Consider the following 27372-nt stretch of genomic DNA (forward strand, 5'->3'; position numbering starts at 1 on the left):
TTTTTCTTTTAAAAAATTTGGGGTACAACTTCTTCTAATAGATCAAAATACACCCTAAATCTAACACCGGGCTTGTTCTAGTTTCCAGCCCAAGCAAATTCTCTCCACTTTCTTTTTCTTTATTCTCCCAACCAACTTACCTTATCAACTCTTTTTTTAGAGATTTAAAAAAAAAATTTTTTTTTCATCTTTATAGTCATATTCCAACCCTTTGTTGTGTCTACCCTTATATATGTTTTTCATCCTTTAAAATTTTGGGAGGTAGTTTCTTCTAAGAGACCAAAATACTCCAAAAATTAAGTGGGCGACCCTGTTCTAGTCACCAGTCTAATACATATATATATATTTTTTTTTTATTTTTTGGTTTTTTTTAATTTTTTTTTCTCAACTTCTTTTTACCCCCTTTTTCCCCCCCATGATTTGGGGTCTCTTCTGATTTGGTTAAAGCACATTTTCCTGGGGTCTTTGTCACCCTTTTAGTATTTTATTTGCTCCTTCATATATTGTTACCTGGACAAAATGACAAGGCGGAAAAACTCACCACAAAAAAAAAGAACAAGAGGCAGTACCGAGGGTTAGGGACATAATCAATAGCAACATTGGTAATATGTCAGATCTAGAGTTCAGAATGATGATTCTCAAGGTTCTAGCCAGGCTCGAAAGAAAAAGGCATGGAAGATTTATTAGAGAAACCCTGTCTGGAAAAATAAAAGCCTTTTTTGGAGAAATAAAAGAACTAAAATCTAACCAAGTTGAAATAAAAAAAGCTATTAATGAGGTGCAATCAAAAATGGAGGCTCTCACTGCTAGGATAAATGAGACAGAAGAAAGAATTAGTGATATAGAAGACCAAATGACAGAGAATAAAGAAGCTGAGCAAAAGAGAGACAAACAACTACTGGACCACGAGGGGAGAATTCGAGAGATAAGGGATACTTTAAGACGAAACAACATTAGAATAATTGGGATTCCAGAAGAAGAAGAAAGAGAGAGGGGAGCAGAAGGTATATTGGAGAGAATTATTATAGAGAATTTCCCTAATATGGCAAAGGGAAGAAGCATCAAAATCCAGGAGGTGCAGAGAACCCCACTCAAAATCAATAAGAATAGGTCCACACCCCGTCATCTAATAGTAAAATTTAGAAGTCTTAGCGACAAAGAGAAAATCCTGAATGCAACCCGGGACAAGAAATCTGTAACATACAATGGTAAAAATATTAGATTGGCAGCAGACTTATCCACAGAGACCTGGCAGGCCAGAAAGAGCTGGCATGATATATTCAGAGCACTAAACGAGAAAAACATTCAGCCAAGAATACTATATCCAGCTAGGCTATCATTGAAAATAGAAGGAGAGATTAAAAGCTTCCAGGACAAACAAAAACTGAAAGAATTTGCAAACACCAAACCAGCTCTACAGGAAATATTGAAAGGGGTCCTCTAAGCAAAGAGAGACCCTAGAAGTAGTAGATCAGAAAGGAACAGAGACAATATACAATAACAGTCACCTTACAGGCAATACAATGGCACTAAATTCATATCTCTCAATAGTTACCCTGAATGTAAATGGGCTAAATGCCCCAATCAAAAGACAGAGGGTATCAGAATGGATAAAAACACAAAACCCATCTATATGCTGCCTACAAGAAACTCATTTTAGACCCAAAGACACCTCTAGATTTAAAGTGAGGGGGTGGAAAACAATTTACTATGCTAACGGACATCAAAAGAAAGCAGCGGTGGTAATCCTTATATCAGATCAATTAGATTTTAAGCCAAAGACTATAATAAGAGATAAGGAAGGACGCTATATCATACTCAAAGGGTCTGTCCAATAAGAAGATCTAACAATTTTAAATATCTATGCCCCTAACGTGGGAGCAGCCAACTATATAAACCAATTAATAACAAAATCAAAGAAACACATCGACAATAATACAATAATAGTAGGGGACTTCAACATTCCCTTCACTGAAATGGACAGATCATCCAAGCAAAAGATCAACAAGGAAATAAAGGCCTTGAATGTGTTTCTAGGTATTTGTCCAGTTCATCCAGATTATCCCATTTGTTGGCATATAACCATTTACAGTACTCTCTTAAAACCTTTCCATTTCTGTAGAATTGGTAGTAATGTCCCCATTTTCATTTCTGATTTTAGTAATTTGAGTGTTACTTTTTAAACATTTTATTTATTTATTTGTCAGAGAGAGAGAGAGCGAGTACAGGCAGACAGAGTGGCAGGCAGAAGCAGAGGGAGAAGCAGGCTCCCTGCTGAGCAAGGAACCCGATGTGGGACTCGATCCCAGGACGCTGGGATCATGACCTGAGCCGACGGCAGCCGCTTAACCAACTGAGCCACCCAGGAGTCCCTTGAGTGTTTTTTCTTAATCAATCTAGCTAAATAAACATTTATCCGTTCTGTTTATCAAAAAGCCAACGTGTGGTTTCACTATTTTCTCTATTGCTTTTCTATTATTTTATTTATCTCTGCTCAAATATTTATTATTTCATTCCTTCTACTATCTCTGAATTTAATTTTTTCTTCTAGTTCCTTAAGCTGTAAAATTAGGTTGTTGATTTGGAATCACTTTTTTAAATATAAGCATTTATAGCTATAAATTTCCCCCCTAGCACTGCTTTCACTACATCTCACAGGTTTTAGTATGTTTGACTTTTGTTTTCATTCACCTCTCAGTATTGTCTTATTTCCCTTGCAATATCTTTAATCCATTCATTGCTTAAAAGTATGTTATTTAATTTCCACAAATGTGTGAATTTTCCAGTTTTTCTTCCATTATTTATTTCTAACTTCATCAAAACGTGGTCAAAGAAAATATTTTGTAAGACATCTACCTTTTTAAATATACTGAGACTTAATTTGTGACTTAACATATAGTCTACCACAAAGAACACACCAGGTGCACTTGAGAAGAATGTACATGCTATTGTTACGTAGAGGTTCTGTACACGTCTATTAGCTCCAGCTGGCTTTACTGTGTTGTTCGTTCCTCATATTTCTTATCTTCTGCATGGTTGTTCTATACATTATTGAGAATCGGATACTGAAGTCTCAAACCAGTAGTGTAAAAATGTCTTTTTCCTTTCACTTTTGTTAATTTTGTTCATATATATGTATGGTCTGTTATTAAGCATATAAATATTTAGAAATTTTATATCTTCTTGTTGTATTGTACTTTTTATTAATAATGTCCTTCATGATTTAGAGCCTATTTTATCTAAAATTAATATAGCTATCCCTGCCCTTTTTTGGTTACTATATGCATCAGTATCTTTTCCTATTCTTTCACTTTAAACCTATTTCTATCTATGCTTCTTAAAGTGAGTCTCCTATACACAGAACATATCAGATCATTTTTAATCCACTCTGCCAGTCTCTTTTATAGTTTAATCCACTATATTTAAAGTAATTATTGATAAGGAATAACTTCTGTCACTTTGCTATAAGTTTTCTAGATGCCACATAGCTTTTGCTGCCTCATTTCCTACATTGTTATCTCTTTTATATTTAGTTGATATTTTGAAGTAAAAAACATTTTACTTAACTTCAATAACATATAAAAACTCATTTACAAGCTTTGTGCAGTGGCAGTATCATAAACAACGAGGTTTATCTGAGACACAATTACTGTTAATTGAAAACTCATTTACAGGGGCGCCTGGGTGGCTCAGTCAGTTAAATGTCTGCCTTCGGCTCAGGTCATGATCCCAGTGTTCTGGGATCTAGCCCTATGTTGGGCTCCCTGCTCAGTGGGGAGTCTGCTTCTCACCCTTCCTCTCCTTCTGCCCCTCTCCCCCTGCTCGTGTTTTCTATCTCAAATAAAATCTTAAAAAACAAAAACAAGTAACAACAACTGATTTACCGCTCTATCCTCAACCCTTTGTTATTGTTATCACAAGATTACAACTTTGTACATTGTGTAATCAAAACCATAAACTAGTAATTTTTAAAAATCCCTAAGTTTCTTAAATTACGTAGAAAACAAAATGTGGATTTACAAACCAAAGTTACAATAATGCTAGATTTTAGACTAATTTTTTTTAATGTATTAGTTTCTTAAATCATCTGGGAAACAAAAAGAATTATAAACATTATTAAAATAATGTTATCTTCTGTAACTGCTTACATATTATACTTTTATTGAGATATTACTTTGTCATATGGCTTCAGGTTACTATCTAATATTCTTTCATTTCAACCTGCAGAACTCCATTCGGAATTTCTTGCAAGACAGGTATACCAGTAACAAATTCCGTGAGTTTTGGGGAATGTCTCTCTGTCACTTTTGAAAGAGAGTTTTGCTAGATACAGGATTCTTGGTTAGCAGGGTTTTTTTTTTCTTTTTAGCACCTTAAAAATATCAGTCCACCACTGTCTTCTGAAGTTTCTGATGAGAAATCTGCTGAAAATCTTACAAGGATCCCTTTTCAAGTGACAAATCATCCCTCTTATTTCTTTCAAGATTCTCTGGCCTTGGCTCTTTAAAGTTTGATTACAATGTGTCTCAGTATGGGTCTCTCTCAATTCATCCTACTTGGAATTCCCTGTGCTTCTTGGATGTTTATAGTCATGCCTTCCATCAAATTTGGGAAATTTTTGGTCATAGTTTCTTTGAATAATCTCGCTGCCCTTTCCCCCCTCTTCCCTCCAACCCTCACCCAATCCCTTCTCCTTCTCAAACTCCCAAAATGCATACAATGGTCCACCTGATACTGTTCTACACGTCCCTAAGGCTCTGTTCATTTTTTCTCCAATCTCTTTTCCTTCTATTCCTCAGACTCTGTAATTTTGATTGCCTTAACTTCCAGTTCACTGGTTCTCTCTTCTGTCTAGTTAAATCTGCCTTTGAATTCCTCCATGAACTTTTCATTTCAGGTTCTTATACTTTTCAACTTTGGAATCTTTTCTTGGTCTCTTTTTAGGTTATCTATGTCTTCACTGATACTTCCATTTGGTCCATACATCATTTCTTTGCTTTCTTCTCATCTTCAATTAGCTCTTAGAGCATTTTAAGATAATTGTTTTAGAGTATTTGTCTATTAAGTCTACATCTGGATTTTTTCAACAGCAGTTTCTGCTGGCTTATTTTGCTTCCTTTAAATGGACCATACTTTCCTGCTTCCTTGTATGCCTTGTGATTTTTTTGTTGAAAGTTGGACATTTTATCCTAACAACCAGTAACTCTCGCAATCAGATTCTCCCTCTTTTGCAGGGTTTGCTGTTTTCTGTTTTTGTTTTGTTTTTGATTGTTTTAGACTGTCTTTGTGCTTAGAGCCTGAAGTGTAAACTTATGGTCTTTCCTGAGCCTGCATCTTTCCTTGGACATGTGCAGTGACTTCCTAATTTCTCATATATATAATTGCTCTTGAATGTCCTCGTCTTTAATGCCAAAAGGAGAAAATGTCCCAAAAGTAGAAAAAGAAGAAAAAATGGTGTGGGGAGAGCAGGAAGGATACCATTCCTCGGACCTTCTGGAAGCCACTTCAGCCATGGCAAAATGGCATACAACAATGGGAGAAGGAAACAATGGCTGCACAGCTCTGTGTCTGCACATCCATGGTTAGAGGCAGCAATCAGTGCACAGATCCTGGTATTTGTAGCAAGGGTTCCTTGTTGCCCATTCTGGCCCCTGCAGGGTGATCTAAGAGCATAAATATGGCTGCCTGCCCCTGGAGGGGAAGGTGAGGTATAGGTAGTACCTGCTGAACTAAGAGTTAAAACTGACAAAAATCAGCCACAATTAACTTGTAAGCCCTTCCTCTGGACATAACAAGAGTTCAGTAGAATGCAGAGTTCTAAAATAGTTACATCAGAAAGAATTCTGCCAGTGCAGTTGTTATCTAGGTGGAGAGATAAATTTCTACTACATCATACACCACTATATTCCCAGAACCTTCTCAGTAAGCACTGTGATTTTTTTTTTAAGATTTTATTTATTTGACAGAGAGAGAGATCACAAGTAGGCAGAGAGGCAGGCAGAGAGAGAGAGGAAGGGAAGCAGGCTCCCCGCTGAGCAGAGAGCCCAATGTGGGGCTCGATCCCAGGACCCTGGCATCATGACCTGAGCTAAAGGCAGGGGCTTAACCGACTGAGCCACCCAGGCGCCCCAGCACTGTGATTTTTAACATCAGTGGAATTAAACATTTCCTGAACATGCTGACACTTTCAGTAAATTAGTTCAACTATTTTATTATCCCTAAATATAGTCAGTAATACTGTACACTTCATCTTCTTTTCCCTAAAACTCATTTAGTTCATCAAGATGCTGGTATTCTGATCATACTAAAACTTCGATACAATTGTTTGAAAGTAGTGTATTCTGCTTCCTTCACTGAATATTTATTGGGTGTCTACTACAAGCTCAGTATTGTTCTGGACACTAAGGATACAGCAATGGGCAAAATAAAGTTCCTACCCTCAGGCGCCTGGGTGGCTCAGTTGGTTGAGCGACTGCCTTTGGCTCAGGTCAAGACCCCGGACTTCCGGGATCGAGTCCCGCATCGGGCTCCCAGCTCCTTGGGGAGTCTGCTTCTCCCTCTGACCTCCTCCTCTCTCATGCTCTCTCTCACTCATTCTCTCTCAAATAAATAAATTTAAAAAAAAATCTTTAAAAAAAAAAAAAAAAAAAGTTCCTACCCTCATAGAGTTTACGTTCTAGTAGGGGAGACAGAACATTATAAACAAAGTAAGTAAATGAAGTGTAAATGTTAGGGGCGCCTGGGTGGTTCAATGGGTTAAAGCCTCTGCTTTTGGCTCAGGTCATGATCCCAGGGTCCTGGGATCAAGCCCCGCATCGGGCTCTCTGCTCAGCAGGAGGCCTGCTCCTCTTCCTCTCTCTTTCTGCCTGCCTCTCTGCCTACTTGTGATCTCTGTCTGTCAAATAAGTAAATAAAATCTTAAAAAAATATATATATATTCTCTGCCTTCTGCCAGTTGGAAAGAAACAATCAAACAAAGGTAATAATAACACCAGATTCCTTTGTTGCCGTTGTATACTATAGATAGTATTTTATTGCCCTTACTCCACACCCCAACACTTTAAATTATTATCATATATAAGGAAACTGAAGTTTATACCAATTAAAAGTTTTGCCCAGTATCACTTTAGACAGCAACAATATCACTAAAATGTGGGTTTTCTGACAAAACTGTTTTGTTCTCTACTTAGTCCTCTCCTTCAGAACAGCTTTCATCAACCTTAAATGATAAAACCACTCCAAATTTCCAGACAACTGCTGTATATATGTGTACTGTATTTGAAAACTTAATGTAAATGACATACTTTTTTAAACTGGTCTTTCATTCAATCAAACACACCTATCTTCTTATAATTCATCAGTAGGGGAAAAAAAATACCAAGTCCCTAACGGATCCAAAATTAGCCCACTTATAAAAACACACCTAAGATCACACAGTCCTTGGTGCCTTTACCTATACATTAAGGAGGAAACAGAATGTAATTCTACTGTACTCAGTACGTCATAGATGGGGAAAACTTTCCAAAATAGCTGAGTTTTCCCTAAGAAGAAGAAATAGGAAAAAAATGTAATCTGATATCACATATTAGAAAGGTATAATATATACCAACTAATTTAGTTTAATAACAGCTGAAATCAACTGACAAAAGAACTGCAAGAGTCATCTATAGTAGAGACCAGTAAATTTTTCTGTGAAGGACCAGGAAGTAAGTATTTCAGATTTCCAAGCCACCCAGGCTCCTGTCTGAACTATTCAACTCTGTAGTTGTAACATGAAAGTGGCCATACACAATAAATAAATGAATGGATATGCTATATTCCAATAAGATTTACTAATATAGATGGAGGGCTGGATTTGGCCTGCAGGCTAGAGTTTGCAACCCCTAATCTATACTATCTTGAGCTCACCTCCTAATGCAGATGAAAAAAATGAAACGTTACAGAATGATAACTAGAGAACAAAATATATTATTATCTTTATTCTTCAGCTAACCTCAAAACTTTTAATACAATTTTTTAAAATCCCTTTTAATTATTATTATTTTTTTAAAGATTTTATTTATTTATTTGACAGACAGAGATCACAAGTAGGCAGAGAGGCAGACAGAGAGGGAGGAGGAAGCAGGCTCCCCGCGGAGTAGAGAGCCCGATGCGGGGCTCGATCCCAGGACTCTGGGATCATGACCTGAGCCGAAGGCAGAGGCTTTAACCCACTGAGCCATCCAGGCGCCCCCACTTTTAATTATTATTGTTTTTATGTTTGGTAAAGATATAATGAAGTTTAAGAAAAAGAGAACTTCTCTTTTGAGATACATACCATAATATTTACAGATAAATTAATGTATCTGGATCTGCTTCAGTAGAAAGGGAGAATGGTACAGGTTAAGTCAAAATTGGCCATGAAAAATAACTGAAGTGGTGTGATGGGAACACAGGATTCATTATACTATTCTACTTTTATAAATATAAATTTTCAATAATAAAAAAATTAATAATGACAAATTACTTTTTAAAAAGGCTGGCAAATGATGAGTCACAAATTTAAGTGTATTTGTAAAATTAACTGTTTTCTCTGTCTTTTAAACCAGGATTTCTCAAATTTGGCAATATTTACATTTGGGGCCAGATAGTTCTTTGTTGTGAGAGCTGTACTGTGCACCATGGGATGTTTAGTAGCATTCCTCATTTCAACCACCAAGATGCCAGTAGTACTCCCACCACCACACCCCCACCACCAGTTGTGACAATCAAAACTGTTCCCAGACATTTCCAAATGTCCCCCATGGAACAAAAATGCCCTCAGTTGAGAACCACTGTTCTAAAAAAACTATACTGCTGTTTCTAATAGATTCTTAAATTCTAGAAAAATGATACTTTGATGATTTTTTTTAGTCTTAGGCTAGAAATTATATTTATATTTTAACCTAATTTTTAAATGTAGTTTTTTCTTTGCCAATTGGGAATCTGTGTTATTAATTTAACCTGAGGTATAAGTATCCCTTTCTCACACTATTTCTGTAAATTTTATCTGCCTACAATGGTTTTTATTTTTTATTTATTTTTTTAAATTTTTTACTTAAATTCAATTTAGTTAGCACACAGTGTATTATTAGTTTCAGGGGCACTGAAGTTATAGGCAACTGATGTTATCAGTTGCCTATAACACCCAGTGCTCTTTATATCAAGTGTCCTCCTTATTGCCCATTACCCAATATCCCATCCCTCACCTACCCCCCTTTGCCTACAAGGGTTTTTAAAACAGAAATCCAGAGAACGGAAATCCAAATGAGGTGTACAGTTGAAGTCCAGATATATCTCACTGATCTAGTCATAGACCTAATTTTCAAACTTTCTCAAAGAAATTATTTACAAACACTTAGCTTACTGCGCCACACTCCAACTCCAATCTTACCGGGTTTATAGAATCAGCTACCCATGTTGTGTATTTGAATTTAGTTAAGAAACAGTGCCAATTTTGTTCCCACCCCCACAGCTGCACTTCCATTGTGCACAACCCGTCATGTGAATAAGAAGTCTTTAGAAACACAAATGGTTATAGTCCCATGTTGTCTGCTTTATTAAATTCTGAATCAGAAAGCACACTTTATAAAAAATAAGGCAAAATATTTTACTTATGGCCTCTTGTCTTATTAGCTATAATCAGAAGGGCTTTGGTATTTTAGTAGTTCTTGCTATTTTAGTTGCTGGATTCACTAAATAAAAAATGGATATTCGGGGCACCTGGTGGCTTAGTTGGTTAAGCATCTGCCTTTGGCCCAGGTTATGATCTCAGGATCTGGGAGTGAGCCTCAAATCAGGCTTCCTGCTCAGCAGGGAGCCTGCTTCTCCTTCTCTCTTTGCCCCTCCCTGCTTGTGCTCTCTCTCTCTCTCAAACAAATAAAATCATTTTTTAAAAAATGAGGTATTCAACTCAGGGAATTTCATTCCATTTCCCCAAGCTAGATGGAAACAGTAACACAATAAGTTTAAGTGTCTTCCATCTATAAAATACTAAATTTAAATTAAGTCTTTCACTATTGAAAGAAATCCTGTAACATATACTGGGTTCCTAAATTCATAACCAAGAAAGATGTGAATTAAAAATTACTACTGTGAAAACAAAATCAAATCATATAATCTCATTCATAGAGATATCACAGTAACGAAACTTATAGACATCTACCTGCTAATTTAAAATTCAAGCTTTTTTAGGGACGCCTGGGTGGCTCAGTTGGTTGGACGACTGCCTTCGGCTCAGGTCATGATCCTGGAGTCCTGGGATCAAGTCCCGCATCGGGCTCCCAGCTCCATGGGGAGTCCGCTTCTCCCTCTGACCTTCTCCTCACTCATGCTCTCTCTCACTGCCTCTCTCTCAAATAAATAAATAAAATCTTTAAAAAAAATAAAAATAAAAATAAAAATAGAAAATTCCAACATCAGAAATGATTTATTTACAACTACAATACCACTGATTCTTTAGTAGCTGTCCAACAAATCAAAATACACTCAATCTGAGAAAAAAAGCAAAAATAATGTAAGACTTCTCTTTTCATATATGTGTCTTTAAAAATTTTTAATTAATAAAAACAGGCTGGTCCACTAAGTTAGTCCTCAGAAATTCAAGTCATTTAGCTTCCTCAGATGGGAGTATCATTTGGACAAAATTATATCTTTCTGCCTAGTCTAAATTTACTAGGATTTGACTTATTCCTAAATAACCTTCCACCAGACTGTAACAAATGTGATTTTAATGTATTTTCTCAATAATGAAGTTATAGTATACTATCACAAAGGACAACACCCTTCACAACACACATAGAGATTATCAACTGAAATTCCAATGACAGTAAAAAATATTCATTTCCCTTTTAGAAGACTATACTCTCAATTAAATTAAGCATATATGCACATATCTAGTGATAAACATGCTCTGTAAAGTTTTCAAAGATCCACATTATAGTCAAGAAATAGTAAGACTAAACAAATTCTAATTTACTGATTCCCTTATGAGATTAAAATAAAGCCCTCTGAGTGTCACTGATTAGTAAAAATCTTGACCTACATGATCTATATATTCTCTTTCCCTCAACTTCTTTAGTATGATTCTTGGATGAACCCATCTGGGCTTCCTGTAGCATGGTGGTCCTACCATAGTAAAGGAAAACTCAACTCCTATCTTCACTTAGGGTTATATCTACAATATTGAGAGATCAAAGAGAAACAAGAAATGCTTCAAATTACCTCTTGTCAAATATCTCTTTCCAACCAGAAGAGCCTTAGGTGATTATTAAATTTTAGGAATGAAAGCAAATCATTTTATAATATAGAAGTACCATTTCTAGAACATTAATTTTTTACTTAAGTATTTTTCAAGCTTAGTTTAATTACCTCTGCTTCTACATCCACATTTTGCTTCAAAAGTAACTTCAAAATGTCAACATGTCCATTCTGACTAGCAGCTTGCATAGCTGTGTGACCAGCACATTGTCCATTTACCTAAATAAAAAAGAAAAAAAAAAGGATGAAGGATTGTCACAAATCACAAAAGAGCCAATATATAGTATAGGTTTAAATCTGCCACACTGAAAAAAAATAAAATAAATAAATCTAGCACACTGTATGATTCCTTGAAAATAATTTAGTATGGTGTTCCATATATCCTAGTACAGATCACCAGAAACTTTCCTATAATTTAAAGAAGGGAGCAGACATTTTTTTTTTTTAAAGAGGAAAGTTCCATTGTTCAAAGAATTATCAAAGCACTCTTTTAGCCAATCTGCAAAGTTGAAAAAGAAAGGAAGTGAGAGAGAAAAATAAGTTATATTTTGTGTATTTACTTCTATCTGAATTATTAAAGTCCAGAGTCTCTGTTTAAATGAAAAAAAAAAAAAAAAGAGCAATGAAGTGAATGGAAAACTTTTAGAAAAGATACTGTCCACTATATAAATAAATAGAATTCAACAAATATACTGAATACTAACTGTGAGCCACCTATCATGAGGAACACATGAATGAATTAGTAGGGTAGCTATACACAACTATGACATAGAGCAGTAATTTTCACTGTTTTCTTCACTTCAGATGTTGTATAAATACATAATTTCTCCATAACATAGTGATAAATGCAAAAGCACTGATTAATAGCTGTTGTTTTTTTTAATAGTTTTTTTAATAAAGCATTTATGTTTTATAAACATGTTTTAGTGGTCCACCTTAACTGCTAGCAGAAACCTTAAAAATTTTTTCTCTGGAAAGAGTAAAGTGTCCCTAGCCTACAGAAACCAAGCACTGTTATCAGTGGGGCAAAGTACTAAAATCAGAAGTTTCATGTAAACATTTAAATGATGAATGCTGAGAATCCAAGCCCTCTTCTCTTTCTCACTATTCATGAGCTTGCAGCCAGGTTTATACCCTCTACGCAGGAGAATTAAGAGACCCCTCTAGGGAGTCAGACCAGCCCAAGAGAAAAGACCTAATGGCTAATGCCAGGAGTAACCCAAGGAAAAAAATGAATCTAGACACAAACCGTATACTCTTCATAAAAATTAACTCAAAATGAATCATAGACTTAAATGTAAGACACAAAACTCTGAGTCCTACAAGATCACAGATGACGTCTTCAGTGTTTTATCTAAAAAGTCATCACCATACTCAAAGTCACCTACATTTTCTCCTATGTTATCATCTCTCCGAAGATGAAATGAACACACACCTGACGTGCCTGAATGTCTTGGGAGATTAGACAGTTAGAAGCTTGCAGAAGAATTAATTATAACAATATAGATTACAAACAAATGAAAAAAACGTTAAACGATGTCTGAAGTTAAGAGGGACTGATTAGGAAAAACTGTAAGTGAACTTCCTAGAATAAAGGAAATGTTCTATATCTAATAGGGGTGTGAATTACATGTATGCATTTGTCAAAACTGATCCATGTATTTCATTATATATAAATTACACCTCATTTTTTTTGATAAAACAATTATGAGCACCAAGGAAAGTAAATGGTTATATAGGAAAATACAATCTAGCATCGTCTACAGCTCAGATATGAATGTCATTTAAATAATACCATGCACAATTAATTTTAATCTTACAAAGTTACCATACAACCTAACCACATTAAGAAGCTGAGAAGAGTGTGTGAAGGGAATGAGCTGGAGGTGAGAAAAAAAGCTGAATCCTCATTTTCACAGTGAAGTATCAAAAGATAACTCCTAAAACATAAAAATCAAGAAAAAACAATAGAAGTATGTTATTAGAAGATGTAGAGGTAAATATATGAGGAAAATCAACAAGGTGAAAATAGTTGTCTCTGAAGAATGGGTAACTAGAATTGAGAAGGAAATGTTTTTCCTAACAAACCTTGTAGAATTATTTTCTCCCTTTAAATGTTTAGAATGGGAAGGCTCCATAGCTCAGGGGTTACAGCACTGGTCTTGTAAATGTTTAGAATGTATATTGTTTAAAAAAACTTATTTAGTAATTAAATGAAGAAAAAAAATAAATAGAATTTAAATCTGCTTGGTTGAATATAAAAAAGTCATTTGGTACTTTGACAACCAAAATAAAGTATTTGTAATATATCTCACAATCAAGAAACCACTGTGCTGTGCTGCTGCAATTGACCTCTCCCTTGTAACTGAAACGCCACACGAGCTCGTAGGAATATGATGTGCTACTCCAACTATGATCTCTAGGCCAGCACTGAACACCATGCTGATGCCAGCATGGTAGCAATAATAAAGCCAATGAATGCCTACCTAGAACCAAAATGGCCCACCTAAAATACGGCTTACGTGAATGGTAAAATACTATAAACTATTAAGATTTACAAAATGCATGACCTCTGGGGCACCTGGGTGGCTCAGTCAGTTAAGCGTCTGCCTTTGGCTCAGGTCATAATCCCAGGGTCCTAGGATCGAGCCCCGCACTGGGCTCCCTGCTCAGTGAGGGGCCTGCTTCTCCCTCTCCCACTACGCCCCAGCTTGTGTTCCCTCTCTTGCTGTCTCTCTGTGAAATAAATAAATAAACAAAATCTTAAAAAAAAAAAAAAAAAGCATAACCTCTAATTCGTCTGTATGATAAACTATAAAATAGTCAATTTTCACAGGAAAAGGTTTAGATTAAATGTTTTGAGAAGAGGGATAGAAAACTGCTTATAAAATTTACGAAAGTATATTTAAAAGACATAAGATGACATTTCCATGAGAAATGGAGGACAATGACCACTTGAAAAACTAAATGCAAATTTTGTCAGCCATAAATTTTAAAGGTCACAGTGTTAAAATAAAAATGTCAATATATTTTAGAAGAGTACACTGATGATTTCCAGCGTCTTCTCTAAAATACCTCACAAAAACAAAGAAGAAGGAATAGTTGAACCACATGTAGAAAAATCTCAATAATTATTGAACTGTTATGTTCATTATGCTGTTCTATTTTTGTACATGCTTCAAATAATTTTTAAATGCTCACATCCACATCTGGTCTTTTTAGCAAATCTTCCACCTTAGCAACATCTCCATTGGCAGCAGCCTTAACTAATTCTTCATTGAGGTCACCAGATTCTTGGGTTTCAAATAATTTCTTCAAGAGTTGGGAGAGTCTTTCTGTAAAGCATCAAATAAAGCTGCTAACACAGGAGGATCTCGAACCTTAACTACTAACAGACAAGTATTACCCACATAACTGTAATACATACTTTTTTTTTAATTATTTCTATCATTAATATTATTTTCATACTATACTACAGATATTACCCAGGCAAGTTATAATTACTACCAATAAAACTGCATTAAATTCCAACTTATAAGTATTCCCAGTTTTCTTCATGTATTTCAAGTTACAATTTCAGAAAAAGAGAGTTTACATATAAACAATATTAAGATTTAGAAGTCATACCAAAGATAATCACAAATGAACACACTACAATGGAAGTATCCTAACAATACAAACTTCCTTTCAGGTTTTAAGCATACCACACCTCAGAGCTCCCTGCTACACACCTTAGAATAAATCAGCAAATCAATGATTATGATTCAAAAGCAATGTAATCTCTATAATATTTGGGGAAATGTTTTAGGGACAAACCAATTTCCGTTGAAAATGGTCATCTAAGTGTTAACATATTTCAACAGATGCCACATGATTGGTACTGACTAAAACAAAAAAGAACTAGGGGTGTATTTACACAGACTCTTTCATAATATATATTTTTTTTCTAAGTAGCATTCATCAGTAAAGAAACTATTAAGTTCTATTCCTTAATTCTTGAATCTACTTAGTGGAAAGCAAAGAAATCACAAAGTGAGGCAGAGGATCAACACCAAGTCCAAATTATTTGAGTAGGATATTAACTATTTCTCATTCTTTGTATTTATAGGTAGTCACTGTGCTGTGAAACCATCTAACTACAAGGTAAAAAAATAAACACTACCTGATTTAAATTTTAAGCACACGAGCAAATTACATCAGGAAAGAAGAAAGAGCAGCAGAAGTAGAAAGCAGTATAAAATAAAAGTGGAGGTCACCTAATGTTTTCCTTTACTTTCTTAAAATTTAATTATGGTTCTACCTTCTTTTCTGAATGATAATACATAGTACCTTGCAATTTGTTCTAGAATGAATTGAGGCTATGTGTATGTAAGGCTAGAGCACAGGAAAGAAAGACTTTGGCATGAATCTACCCAAACATCCAGCTTATTCATATTTCAAACGATTTCCTACTTATTTTCTACTTATTCACATTTCAAGATGATTTCCTACTTATTATTATACATTCTTATATGTATAACAACTCTTATTAAATAGTGAGAGGACAGGGGCGCCTGAGTGGCTCAGTGGGTTAAGCCTATGCCTTCGGCTCAGGTCATGGTCTCAAGGTCCTGGGATCGAGCCCCGCATCAGGCTCTCTGCTCGGCAGGGAGCCTGCTTCCCTTCCTCTCTCTCTTTGCCTGCCTCTCTGCCTACTTGTGATCTCTGTCTGTCAAATAAATAAATAAAATCTTTAAAAAATATATATATAGTGAGAGGACACCCGGGTGTCTCAGATAGTTAAGCATCTGCCTTCAGCTCAGGTCATGATCTTAGGGTCCTGGGATCAAGTCCTGTATCTGGCTCCTTGCTCCGCAGGAAGCCTGTTTCTCCCTCTGCCTGCCACTCTCCCTATTGTTCTCTCTCTCTCTGACAAATAAATAAATAAAATCTTTTAAAAAGACAAAAATAAAAATAAAATAAATAGTAAGGAAAAAACCATGGCTGATATGTAAAAATATCCAGGAAGAAAGCCATCTGCTAACAATAATGTTGAAAATAAAAAGAGAATAAAATAGTCTATATTTCTTGTCAGAAAACAAAAGTTCTGACTAAAGAGTACAATGGATGAATTTCAGTTATCTCAGATTTGATGTGGAAACACCTTCAATATTATGCCCAAGAAAAAGCACTTATTTACGAAAATTTTCCAGGGTATACCTCAGTCAGAACAAAAACCGTTCATCGGGGCACCTGGGTGGCTCAATGGGTTAAGCCTCTGCCTTCGGTTCAGGTCATGATCTCAGGGTCCTGGGATCAAGCCCCGCATCAGGTTCTCTGCTCAGCAGGAAGCCTGCTTCCCCCTCTCTCTGCCTGCCTGTCTACTTGTGATCTGTTTGTCAAATAAATAAAATCCTTAAAAATAAAAAAAACCGTTCATCATATAAAAACAAAAAACAAAAACCTTTAGAAAAGTGTAGAACTGTCAACATTCAAGTGAGGTCATGTGATCTGGGAGAAAATTAAGAACACATACAACATAAGCTGTACAAGAGAACAGAGAAATTAAGCAAAGATTCTAATGTAAACCATATTACTTTTAAAGACACAACAATACAAACATACCACCAGATGCGTTGCTAATGGCTGATCCTGCAGATGCCACCTTGGAAACTGCTGCTGGATTATACGTCCAAGATGTTCCGCAAACTTCCACCTTTAAATCACTGTCAGAATAAATCTGTTGTACTCGGCCAACTTTACCTAAAGTCTTTCAAAAAAAAAAAATTAGTTCATGTTCTCAAGTCTAAAGTACATACCATAGGAAAAAAAAAACTCAATCGTTAGCTCTTACATGTTTAAAGTATTAATTTTCTTTTGTTCCTAATGAAAAAAACTGTTAAAGGACAACATATTCAAGTGGGTTATTTGTTAGCTACAAACTTGAAAGAGTATCTTTAAAAAACATTTTAATAGGGCAACTATCTCAGGTCCCCTCCATCTTCAGGAGCTTTGTACTATCACTCAATAAACTTTGTTCTATCGCTCAATAAACTCAGTACTATCACTAAATAAACTTTGCTTTGCTGTCCACCAAAAACCCAAAAATAAATAAAAAGCATTTTAATAAACAAAACTATAATACTTCCACAAGAATATAAAATCAAAAATAAATCATGACAGTCTTTCATAAGAATTCAAAAAATTTTGCTTTTTGATATCCAACCTTTTTAAAAAATAATTTATCTTTTTTATTAATAATGTATTATTAGCCCCAGGAGTACAGGTCTGTGAATCGCCAGGTTTACACACTTCACAGCACTCACCATAGCACATACGTTCCCCAATGTCCATAACCCCACCACCCTCTCCCTACCCGCCCCACCCCCGGCAACTCTCAGTTTGTTATGTGAGATTAAGAGTCTCATGGTTTGTCTCCCTCCTGATCCCATCTTGTTTCATTTATTCTTTTCCTACCCCCCAAGCCCCCCACATTGCCTCTCAACTTCCTCATATCAGGATTAATATCCAACCTTTTAACACCATAATCTTATCTTACATCTTGAGAATTTATAAATCAAAAAGTCCAAAAAAAAAAAAAAGTCCAAAATTCACCACCAATCTAGACTAAAAAAATAAAACCTTGATTTCTAAAATAAACTATACTTAACCAAAAAGGGACTCAGTATCCATTCCAAGACAGAAGTATGTAGAAACAACACTTATTAAGTATATGGAAAAGGGGGACACCTGGGTGGCTCAGTTGGTTAAGCATCCAACTCGATTTCGACACAGGTCATGATTTCAGAGTTGTGGGATGGAGCCTGGGGCTCCGTGCTCAGTAGGGAGTCTGCTTGAGATTCTCTCTCTCCCTCCCTCTGTCTCTCCTTCCCATGCACACTCTCTCAAATAAATCTTTAATTTATATATATATGTATATATGTATATACACACATATATATGTGAATGAAAAAAAAGGCAACTGGGTTCAGAACACAATTAGCAACAACTCTTAACCATGGGGCAGATACTGTTCTAATAACTTTATACAAATTAACTCACCTAATACATATACCCTGAAAGCAAAGCGCTCTTATAAGCCCCATTTCAAACTCCAGTCCAAAACACCTTCTCTTAAGCACACAGAATAGCAAATTACAATACTAGAAAATTGGTGAAGAAAGTGATAATATCTGACTACTTCCTAACAGAGTAGACTGTCCTTCAATATGTTATCCTTTGTCCTTTCCACAGCATGTGACTCCAACTACTTCAAAACTATTCCCTTAATTTCTGGATGGCAGTCTAACCTTTCTACCTGTTCCTTCTCTTTCTCCACTCACTAGCTCCTTGTCCTTTTACAGATCCCTAAATCTATTTGTTGTCCCCCAAATTTTATTCCTTTTTTACTCTTCTTCCTTAAAAGTTTAATCCACTTTGACAACTATCACCTTTTTACTAAAAACTCCAAAATATACTTCTCTAGCCCTATTTATTCCTCCCCCTGCTCTCTAACACACATCAATTTTAACCTCTAACTAGATATTTTCTCTTGGAATTTTCCATCATCTCAAACTCTATGAGGCTGCATTCTTTGTTTTTTCCCCCTTAACTATTTAATTATAGTAAGTCTCAAACATACAAAAGTAGGTAACAGTATTTTGAATCCCCATGTACCCATCAACTATTTTTAACAATTTTCAGCTCATGGTCAATCTTGTCTTCCCCTACCTATTCTACTTCCTCCTGTATTATTAATCATGTAAACTTTGGGGAAAAAAAAAATACTACTAACAACCCTCCCCAAATTATCAATTAACTCTGTAATATCATAAAATACCAGTGTTCAAATTTCCAATTGCCTCATAAATGATAAAATTTTTCAGTCTGCTTAAATCAAGTTCCAAATAAAATATATACACATATTTTTCTCTGCCAATTATTTGTTGAAGAAACAGGGTTATCTGTCCTATGAAGTTCCTTACAATCTGGATTTTGCTAATTGGTATAATTTAAATAGTTCATAGGTCTCTGTATTTGAAAAGAAACACTCCAAGTTGGCTACTGGTCCTTTTAAAATGACCTAGAAATTTCTGATAGCTTCCTTACCATCTGCTATAAGGCTCATCTTGTTCACTTCCTGACAAAGAACTAGAATTAGCCATTTCTCCCAAGACTGATTCTTTACAGAGAGAAAGGCTACTCCTCAAGACTGTAATCTGGGCACTAAGTTTGGTTATTGTTACTAGAATGGTTATCGTTTCTAAGTCTTTTCACGGACACAGCTAGGAAACAGTGGTAGGAGGGTGTTTTATCTTGAAGATAAAATAAATCACAAATATATAAACCCTCTTCCAATGCAAATTCAAGAGTACAAGGTTTTCACTCAGCGTCTTTTCCGTTACATCCATATCTTGTTTCCCCACCCTGATCATTCTGGTTCTCAAGGCCACTTGGGATAACAGAATTAGAATCACCATATAATTACTCATTTGGTTTTTTGTCCTATCACGTATACAACAATCTCAGGATAATAATATTAACACTATCACAAACAACAAGATCTCTGAAAACTGTTGAAAATTGTTAAAAAAATTGTTTTTTTCCATGCAGTTCTTTAGGGTATATTCTTCCTAAAAAGATACAAAGACAAAATTACTACACTTAAAAATCACTTGTACTTTTCACTCTGTATGGTTATACCAACAAGATACACATTTAGGTTTGTTTACTTCATTTTCCACTTTTAGGAATTTGATTTTGCTTTATAATTGTATAAAATATGTATCAGGTTTCAAATCAAATCTATAAAACAAGACATATTCAAAGACCTTTCCCTTCTACCTTTGTCCCCCATACCACATTCCTTCTTTAGATGGAAACATGTTTTTTGAGTGTAATGGTTAATTCCTCCATTGTATGCTTTTCTTCATATAAACTCTGAATTATCCTAATAGTTATATTTACAATAATACTAAGACATAATGTATATATACAAAACCTAATTTCCTCTTTAAAAAAAAGGAGCCAGAGTATGTGAGTCAACTGCTTCCCGTATGTACAACACTGAATCACTCATGTTCTTAGCCTTACCTTCTTTCTCCCACAATATTTTGATTTAAAATAACAGTATTTAGTTCCAGTTAATAACCAGAGGCAAGCAAACAGTTTACTAAACTTTCCATATTCTCCCTCCAATCCTAACATATTTTTTGAGAGTTGTACTGTATCTGTGATGATAGAGCTTATAACCATTATATAGACTCTAACCCTTCCTTAACTATCATTTACTCTTAGTTCAACAAATAAATACATATTTAATGTCCACCATGAGCCCTTAAATTGGTCTCTCTCCAGTAATCTTGGCTGTCTGAGACATCTTCTAACAGACTGATCAGAAAAGGCTAATGGGAATAAAACTCTCTGAATTCTTATATATTCATAGCAATTTATAGCCTTTATACTTGAAAGTCAGTTTGGTTATAAACTCTTAGCTTACATTTTTGTTCCTTGAGTACCCTAAATGTTATTTCATTGAAATCATAAAGCACTGAGATCAGATTTTTCTTTCTCTTTTAAGTAAAACTTGACTTTTTTTTCCTAGATACCCAAAGACTTTTTTTTCTTTTCTTGAAGATTCAGTTATTTTACCAGAATATGGCTCAGTGTTTTGTGTTCTCAGTTTCCCCAGTATGCAATGTGTCCTTTTAATATTTAGTTTTAAATCTTTTAACTTGGGGACTTTTTTTTTTCTGAAATTATAAATTTTAGCAGTTGTTATATTCCATTGCTTTGGTTTTTGTTTTTCCTTTTTTGCAAGGACTCCAAATACACATCTATTAGATATATTTGTCACTTCCCTGAAATACTTTTTATCTTTTTGATTTTAGCATTTTTTCTTCTTTTTACCTTCTGTTTCTCTTAAGGCATATCTGTCATATATATTTGATCTGTGTTGCATCAAGCTTACTCTTCTCTTTCATAAAATTATCTTCCTTTTCTTAATTCTTTCCTAAGTTCTGTTATCTCATTTCTTATTATGATCTATTTTGTTCTTTCATCTTTTATCATTTTAATTTGTTGGCTCATTTTGAATCATTAGGTTTTAGTTTTATGTGCATTTCTTTCTAATGTATTTTCATTTGTCTATAAATAAGTTATGCTATTCCTTGTCATTTTTCAATAACTATGTATAGGGTTCCAATTGTGATCCCTTCCAACTTTTATCTTTCATCTGCACCTACCGTCTCTATCCTAATAAATTTGGTCTCTATTCCTGCAGTTCTTCCTTAATGGGAAGGCTCTGTAGAGGAAGGGAGCTATGGCTAGTTAATTTTGAGAGTTTACAGACCCAGGCATTTCCAATTCCTTCAACCTTTAGCATGGACCTATTACCCTCACCCCAAAATGGAGTCTGAAAGAGTCCTCCCAGGGCTGTTGCTTCTACATTAATCTAGACTAGCCAATGAATACTTGTTAGCTATGTTAGAGTCCCTCTGTTCTCAGGTCCATCTGATGCCAATTAATTCTCTCTGCTGCTAGACAGACAGATGTAGATCTAGTAGCGGTCAGTATTTTCTCACTACTAGCTCGTATTTTAGAGTTCAACAGGCTGCTCTGTAACCTGGTTGGTTTTTTTTTTTTTTTAAGATTTTTATTTATTTATTTGACAGAGAGAGATCACAAGCAGGCAGAGAGGCAGGCAGAGAGAGAGAGGAAAGGAAGCAAGCTCCCTGCTGAGCAGAGAGCCCGATGCGGGGCTCGATCCCAGGACCCTGGGATCATGACCCAAGCCGAAGGCAGAGGCTTAACCCACTGAGCCACCCAGGTGCCCCTGTAACCTGGTTTTTATACAGATGTTTGCAGCTTTGGTTTTTTTCGGTTATGCTAATCCAGTTGTTGACTATTTTTATCAAGATGATTTGGGAAGATTAAAATTCTACACCAAAACCACTGGAATCCCAGAATTCCCCTACAGATATAATCTACAGGTTTTTCTTATACAGCAGCTTACTATGGGAGACAGATTACTTGGGCTTTGAAGTAGAACAGGTTTGGGTTCAAACTCCAGTTCAGAATCCTAGCTCTGACTTCCTCATATTTAAAATAAGGATGCCATACCACCACCTGCTTATAATATTCCCAGGACAAATAAAGTCTGTGTATGTATCTATGTGTGTATACACATATGTTTGTGCACATGTATGTATATATTCATCATTTAGCACAGTGCTTAGAAAAATTGGGCACTTCAAAGACATAAGCTGTTACATATAAGGTGTCATTGCTAAGGGGAAAAACAAAAACATCTTGACTAACCCCTGGGGCTAATAATACATTATATGTTTATTAAAAAATAAAAAAATAAAATATTAAAAAAAAACCTAAATCTTACATCTTAAATCTAAATCTAAAAAAATCTAGATCTTAAATCTTAAATCTAAAAAATCTTAAAATAGTATACATGACTCCTATAAAAGCATGTCAAAAAATTACATTTATGTAACACCACACTATAGTGAGGCTTAAAGACAATCGATATATTTTTTAAACCAACTTCAATATCAAAAGCAAACAAACAGATCATATACTACTTAATTTTTTGGACAAAAATAAAGTTCTAAAATACAGCTCCTACAGAACATACACAACTATCACTTAGTCACTATCTAACTAAAGCAATAAAAAACACGAGCAGCATCTGCAAACTATGAAATGTCTTTGAATGAAAGCACCATAACAATTAATTTCTTTTCTTTCGTTCACTGTTATATCCCTGAAGTCTGACAGGCACATTATGCTAAAGTATCTGCTGAAGGATTAAAGAGGAAGGAAGGATGGACTGATGGAAGGACAACACAACATGAAGGACGGGAGGGGGGCCTGGACATGATGGGAGGGAGCAGAGGACTAAATGAGATAGGCAATGGGGCTAGACAGGAAAAGGAGGTGCTAGCCAGGACAGGCACTAGACAACACATTAGGGTGCAGAGATGAGACATGAAGAGGGATGGGAGGGAAGGTACTTGGTAGAGGAAGGAGGCACTGAATGGGATGGTACCTAGGGGGACAGGAGAGGACCAGTTAGGTGACTGGATGATAGGAGGACATAGCAAGGAAAGAAGGGAAGAGGAAGGAAATGGGAGTACAGAGCAAGGAAGTATGGGGGGGGGGGTGCAGCAGGACAATATGTGGAGGAAGGCAGGACAGAATGGGTAGTACAGAAGGATGGGACAGAAGGAAAGAGCAAGACACAAATGGAGAAAGAAGATGGATGCCAGGAGGGTAGAACAAACTTTTCTGTTGTTGCTGAACATTTGGTGAAAAATGTACTGAATGAATAAATTAAAAATTAAACCGTAACTCTTTGGGAGCAAGGCCACCACAGAAGGCACACATTCAGAGTTGTTCTTTCACACTCTATGTTTTAGAGGGCCAGGCCCCCAAGTGAGAAAAGCAGCAAGGGTCCAGCACTGCTGGTAACTGGATTAGCACATCTCTCTCACTCTGGGGTTAAGAATCAGGAAAGTCTCTGTTGCCTTCTACCTATATGACATTCTCTACTAACAACTCTTTCAAAAAATATTAACTGCTGCCATATTTGGACCTTCCTGGGCTAATTTAACTGGAACAAATTAGAAAGTAAAAGGCATTAAAGTATGCCTAGCGGCCAATGAAGAATACAATTCTCAAAGGATTATGCTAATTTATTTTCCAAAATTAAAGTATTTTTTTAAACTACATTAGCATAATATAACTCCTAGTCTAAAACTATTTTATCATTCCTAGTCTGAAACTATTTTAGATATACTTACTGGGAGCATAGCTTCAGCCCATTCTCCATGTCCTCTCTGTAGAAGTTTGATTCTTTCCAGATCGTAACAAACTTGTACAAGATCACCCACTTGAAACTGTGAGGTGCCTCCTTCTGCACCCTGAGCCGCATCCCCACTTCGGACAATGTTTGCTTTTGTGAGAACAGCAGGATTGAAGGTCCACCTAAAAATCAAGAAAAAACTCGAAATGGGTAAGTTTACTTAATTTTAATACAATATTCTTAGTTAAACACTGAAGGGGAAAATTTTGTGACACATCAACAGAGTAAAGCAATCCTTTGCAATGACATCTTGCATAATACGTATTTCTTTTTATAACTGTATCATGGGAATTTAAGAAAAGACTTATCTGTAATCACCACCCTAATATGATATACTTCTCACTAGCTTTCTCTTGCATGTTTCAAAAATTGTTATAAAATACATACTTATTGTTAAATATTAAAACATTTCAGAAACATATAAAGTGAAATTTCTATTTCACACAAACACACCTGGATCACCATTTCCTATCCCACTACTAACCACTGTTAATACTCATTCTGGTGTCAATTATGCTCCAATTAAAAACAAAATCTAGGGGCGCCTGGGTGGCTCAGTCGGTTAAAGCCTCTGCTTTCAGCTCAGGTCATGATCCCAGGGTCCTGGGATCGAGCCCCACATCGGGCTCTCTGCTCTGCAGGGAGCCTGCTTCCTCCTCTCTCTCTCTGCCTGCCTCTCTGCCTACTTGTGATCTCTGTCAAATAAATAAATAAAATCTTTAAAAAAAAAAATCTAATGAAATTAGGACAAAAATGGACATCCTTGAGTGTGCTATTATTTTATTTTTTATTAAAATTTTTAATTTTTTTATAAACATATAATGTATTTTTATCCCCAAGGGTACAGGTCTGTGAGTGCGCTACTATTTTAATGCGCTAATATTTATAATGGAGACAGAGTTGCTTCCTTTTTCATAAATAGGAGATTTTATATATATCTCTTTTTCAGTGTGACAGATACAGCGTTACTTATTTCAATTCACTGGCCACAGTAGCAGCCCACTGCAAGATTATACACTAACGCAGTTAGCCATTTTCCTACTGTCATTAAAAGTATTTTCAAATTTTCACTATGACAAATAATACTATAAAGAACATCTCTCCATGAACATCTTAGTACACGAGGTCAGTATTTCACTAGTGATTCTTAAAAAGCTACCTAATCATAGAATATATTTGCTTATGATTCTGATAGAGCCAAATTTCCCTAGATAGTGCAGCATTTCTCTATACCATTAATAAGCTCATGGATAAAAACAGTAATTACTTTCAACTTGTCACACAAAATTATAATCACCGCCTCAAAACAAATGTGGATTCTGATTTCTTCTTTGCTATACGTAAGCATTTGTCTATGTTGCTACCATGTTCATAACCACCATTTTATTGACTACTTAATATTTTATCAAATAGATGTACCACAATATATAACACATTTCCCCCCAGTCCTATATGTCACTCCACAGAAAAAAGGTTCCCCAAACAAGTTTTTACAATATGACATACTATTCCCTCCTCCCCTTAATTCAAATGGTCATCAGCATATAAAAGACTCTAAGAGATCATACATACAAAAACTTGTTACTAAGTTCACGTAACCATGTAAGCAAACTTTACTTTCTAAAGCAATCACAAAGATAAAGAAGTGCCTCTGACCAGTTAAGAAAAAAAATCAGATACGCATACATTTTCTTCTAGCCTTACAATCATGGTGCTTTTTACTTTGCTCCCAATACTCCAAAATTGATGAGATCTATGATAGCACCAGAGCATGACAGCACTCCCTCAAGTTGTTCCCTCTGCTTCCAGTGTTGCCCTCCCTGATGAAAACTCAGTCCATCTTTTAAACTCACTCCACGGGTAATTTTCTCTCTGAAGTTTCTTCTGATTTGCCTCATAAAAATCACCATGCTTCAGAATACCGTGAATACTCATCATCATAATTACTTACACCATTTTAACACAGTTCTTTCTGGTTTTGTCTATCCAAACTAAAAGGGAAACCCCTTCAAAGCAGAGGACCATATCTTGTCTTTGTACTCCTAGCACTGATCATAGGGCTAATACAGGTTAAGTACTTATTACATTTTTGTTGAAAAAAAGAGCAACAAAAAAGATTATTTTCTAGAATTCAAATGTCATATTACTGTTGACAATACTGCCCGAGAAAGAATTTTGACCAAGAAAGAATTTGGCAAGTAATAATCCCAATTTATTTTAACATTTCCAAACAACAGACAAGGTAACAAAATGTTAGTAAAAAGTAACACTAAATGTTTACATGCTAATCTGAACTTAAATTGTGTAAATTTAAGATTTCCTTCTCTTTTTATTAACAGCTTCAAGATATAATTCATATACAATTCACTCATTTAAAGTGAAATTGGTGGTTTTAGTATATTCGCAGCCTTATACATCCAAGTACTATCTAATTTTCATCATTTTCATCACCACAAAAGATACTCCCAAATGATTAGTTGTCCATCCACAGTTACCCCTCACTCCAGCCCTTAACAACCAGTAATATACTTTGTTTCTACATATTTGCTTATTCTGGATATTTTACATAAATCACATAATACGTGACCTTTTGTGACTGGCTTCTTTCACTGAGCACAGTATTTTAAGATTTATCTATATTGTAGCATATGTCAGTATGCCATTCCTTTTTATGGCTGAATAATATTCCATTATATGTATGCAGCATATATTTTTTATCCATTGATCAGGTGATTGATATGTGGGTTGTTTCCATATTTGGGGTGTTATGAATAACACTTATACAAAAATTCATGTATAGGTTTTTGTGTGGACACATGTTTTCAATTCTCTTGACTATAAACCTAAGAGAGGACCAGCTGGGTCATATGTTTAACATTTTGAGGACCTACCAAACTGTTTTCCAAAGCATCAAGACCACTTCACATTCCTACCATCAATGTATGAGGATTTCTTTCTAATTTCTCTACACCCTCACCAACACTTTATTCATATACTTTTTTTATTTTAGTCATTCTAGTATATGAAGTGGTATCTCACTGTGATTTTAAATTACATTTCCCTAGTAACTAATAACATGGAGCATCTTCTTCATGGGTGTTAACTCCTAACCCATACTGTGACTATATTTGGAAAGGGCCTTTAAGGAAATATTAAGATTAAATAAGGTCATCTTAAAGGTGGGGCACTAATCCACCAGGACTTCATAAGAGGGTCTGTTCCTCTTATGAAGAGAAAGA

General features: G+C 35.4%; 1 protein-coding gene across 1 annotated transcript in view; it reads right to left on the reverse strand.

The window, feature by feature from the left end:
* MIB1 (mindbomb E3 ubiquitin protein ligase 1) overlaps positions 1-27372 on the reverse strand; it is a 134599-nt gene that overhangs the window by 56874 nt on the left and 50353 nt on the right. The window contains exons 7-10 of the mRNA XM_032859780.1: positions 24072-24255; positions 16882-17026; positions 14479-14612; positions 11389-11496 (exon numbers count right to left, since the gene is read on the reverse strand). Of these exons, the coding sequence (XP_032715671.1) occupies positions 11389-11496; positions 14479-14612; positions 16882-17026; positions 24072-24255 (571 nt within the window). The remainder of the gene's footprint in view (positions 1-11388; positions 11497-14478; positions 14613-16881; positions 17027-24071; positions 24256-27372) is intronic.

Source organism: Lontra canadensis, unplaced genomic scaffold (genome assembly GCF_010015895.1).
Source record: "Lontra canadensis isolate GAN:19392208 unplaced genomic scaffold, GSC_riverotter_1.0 scaffold17, whole genome shotgun sequence".
Lineage (NCBI taxonomy): Eukaryota > Metazoa > Chordata > Mammalia > Carnivora > Mustelidae > Lontra > Lontra canadensis.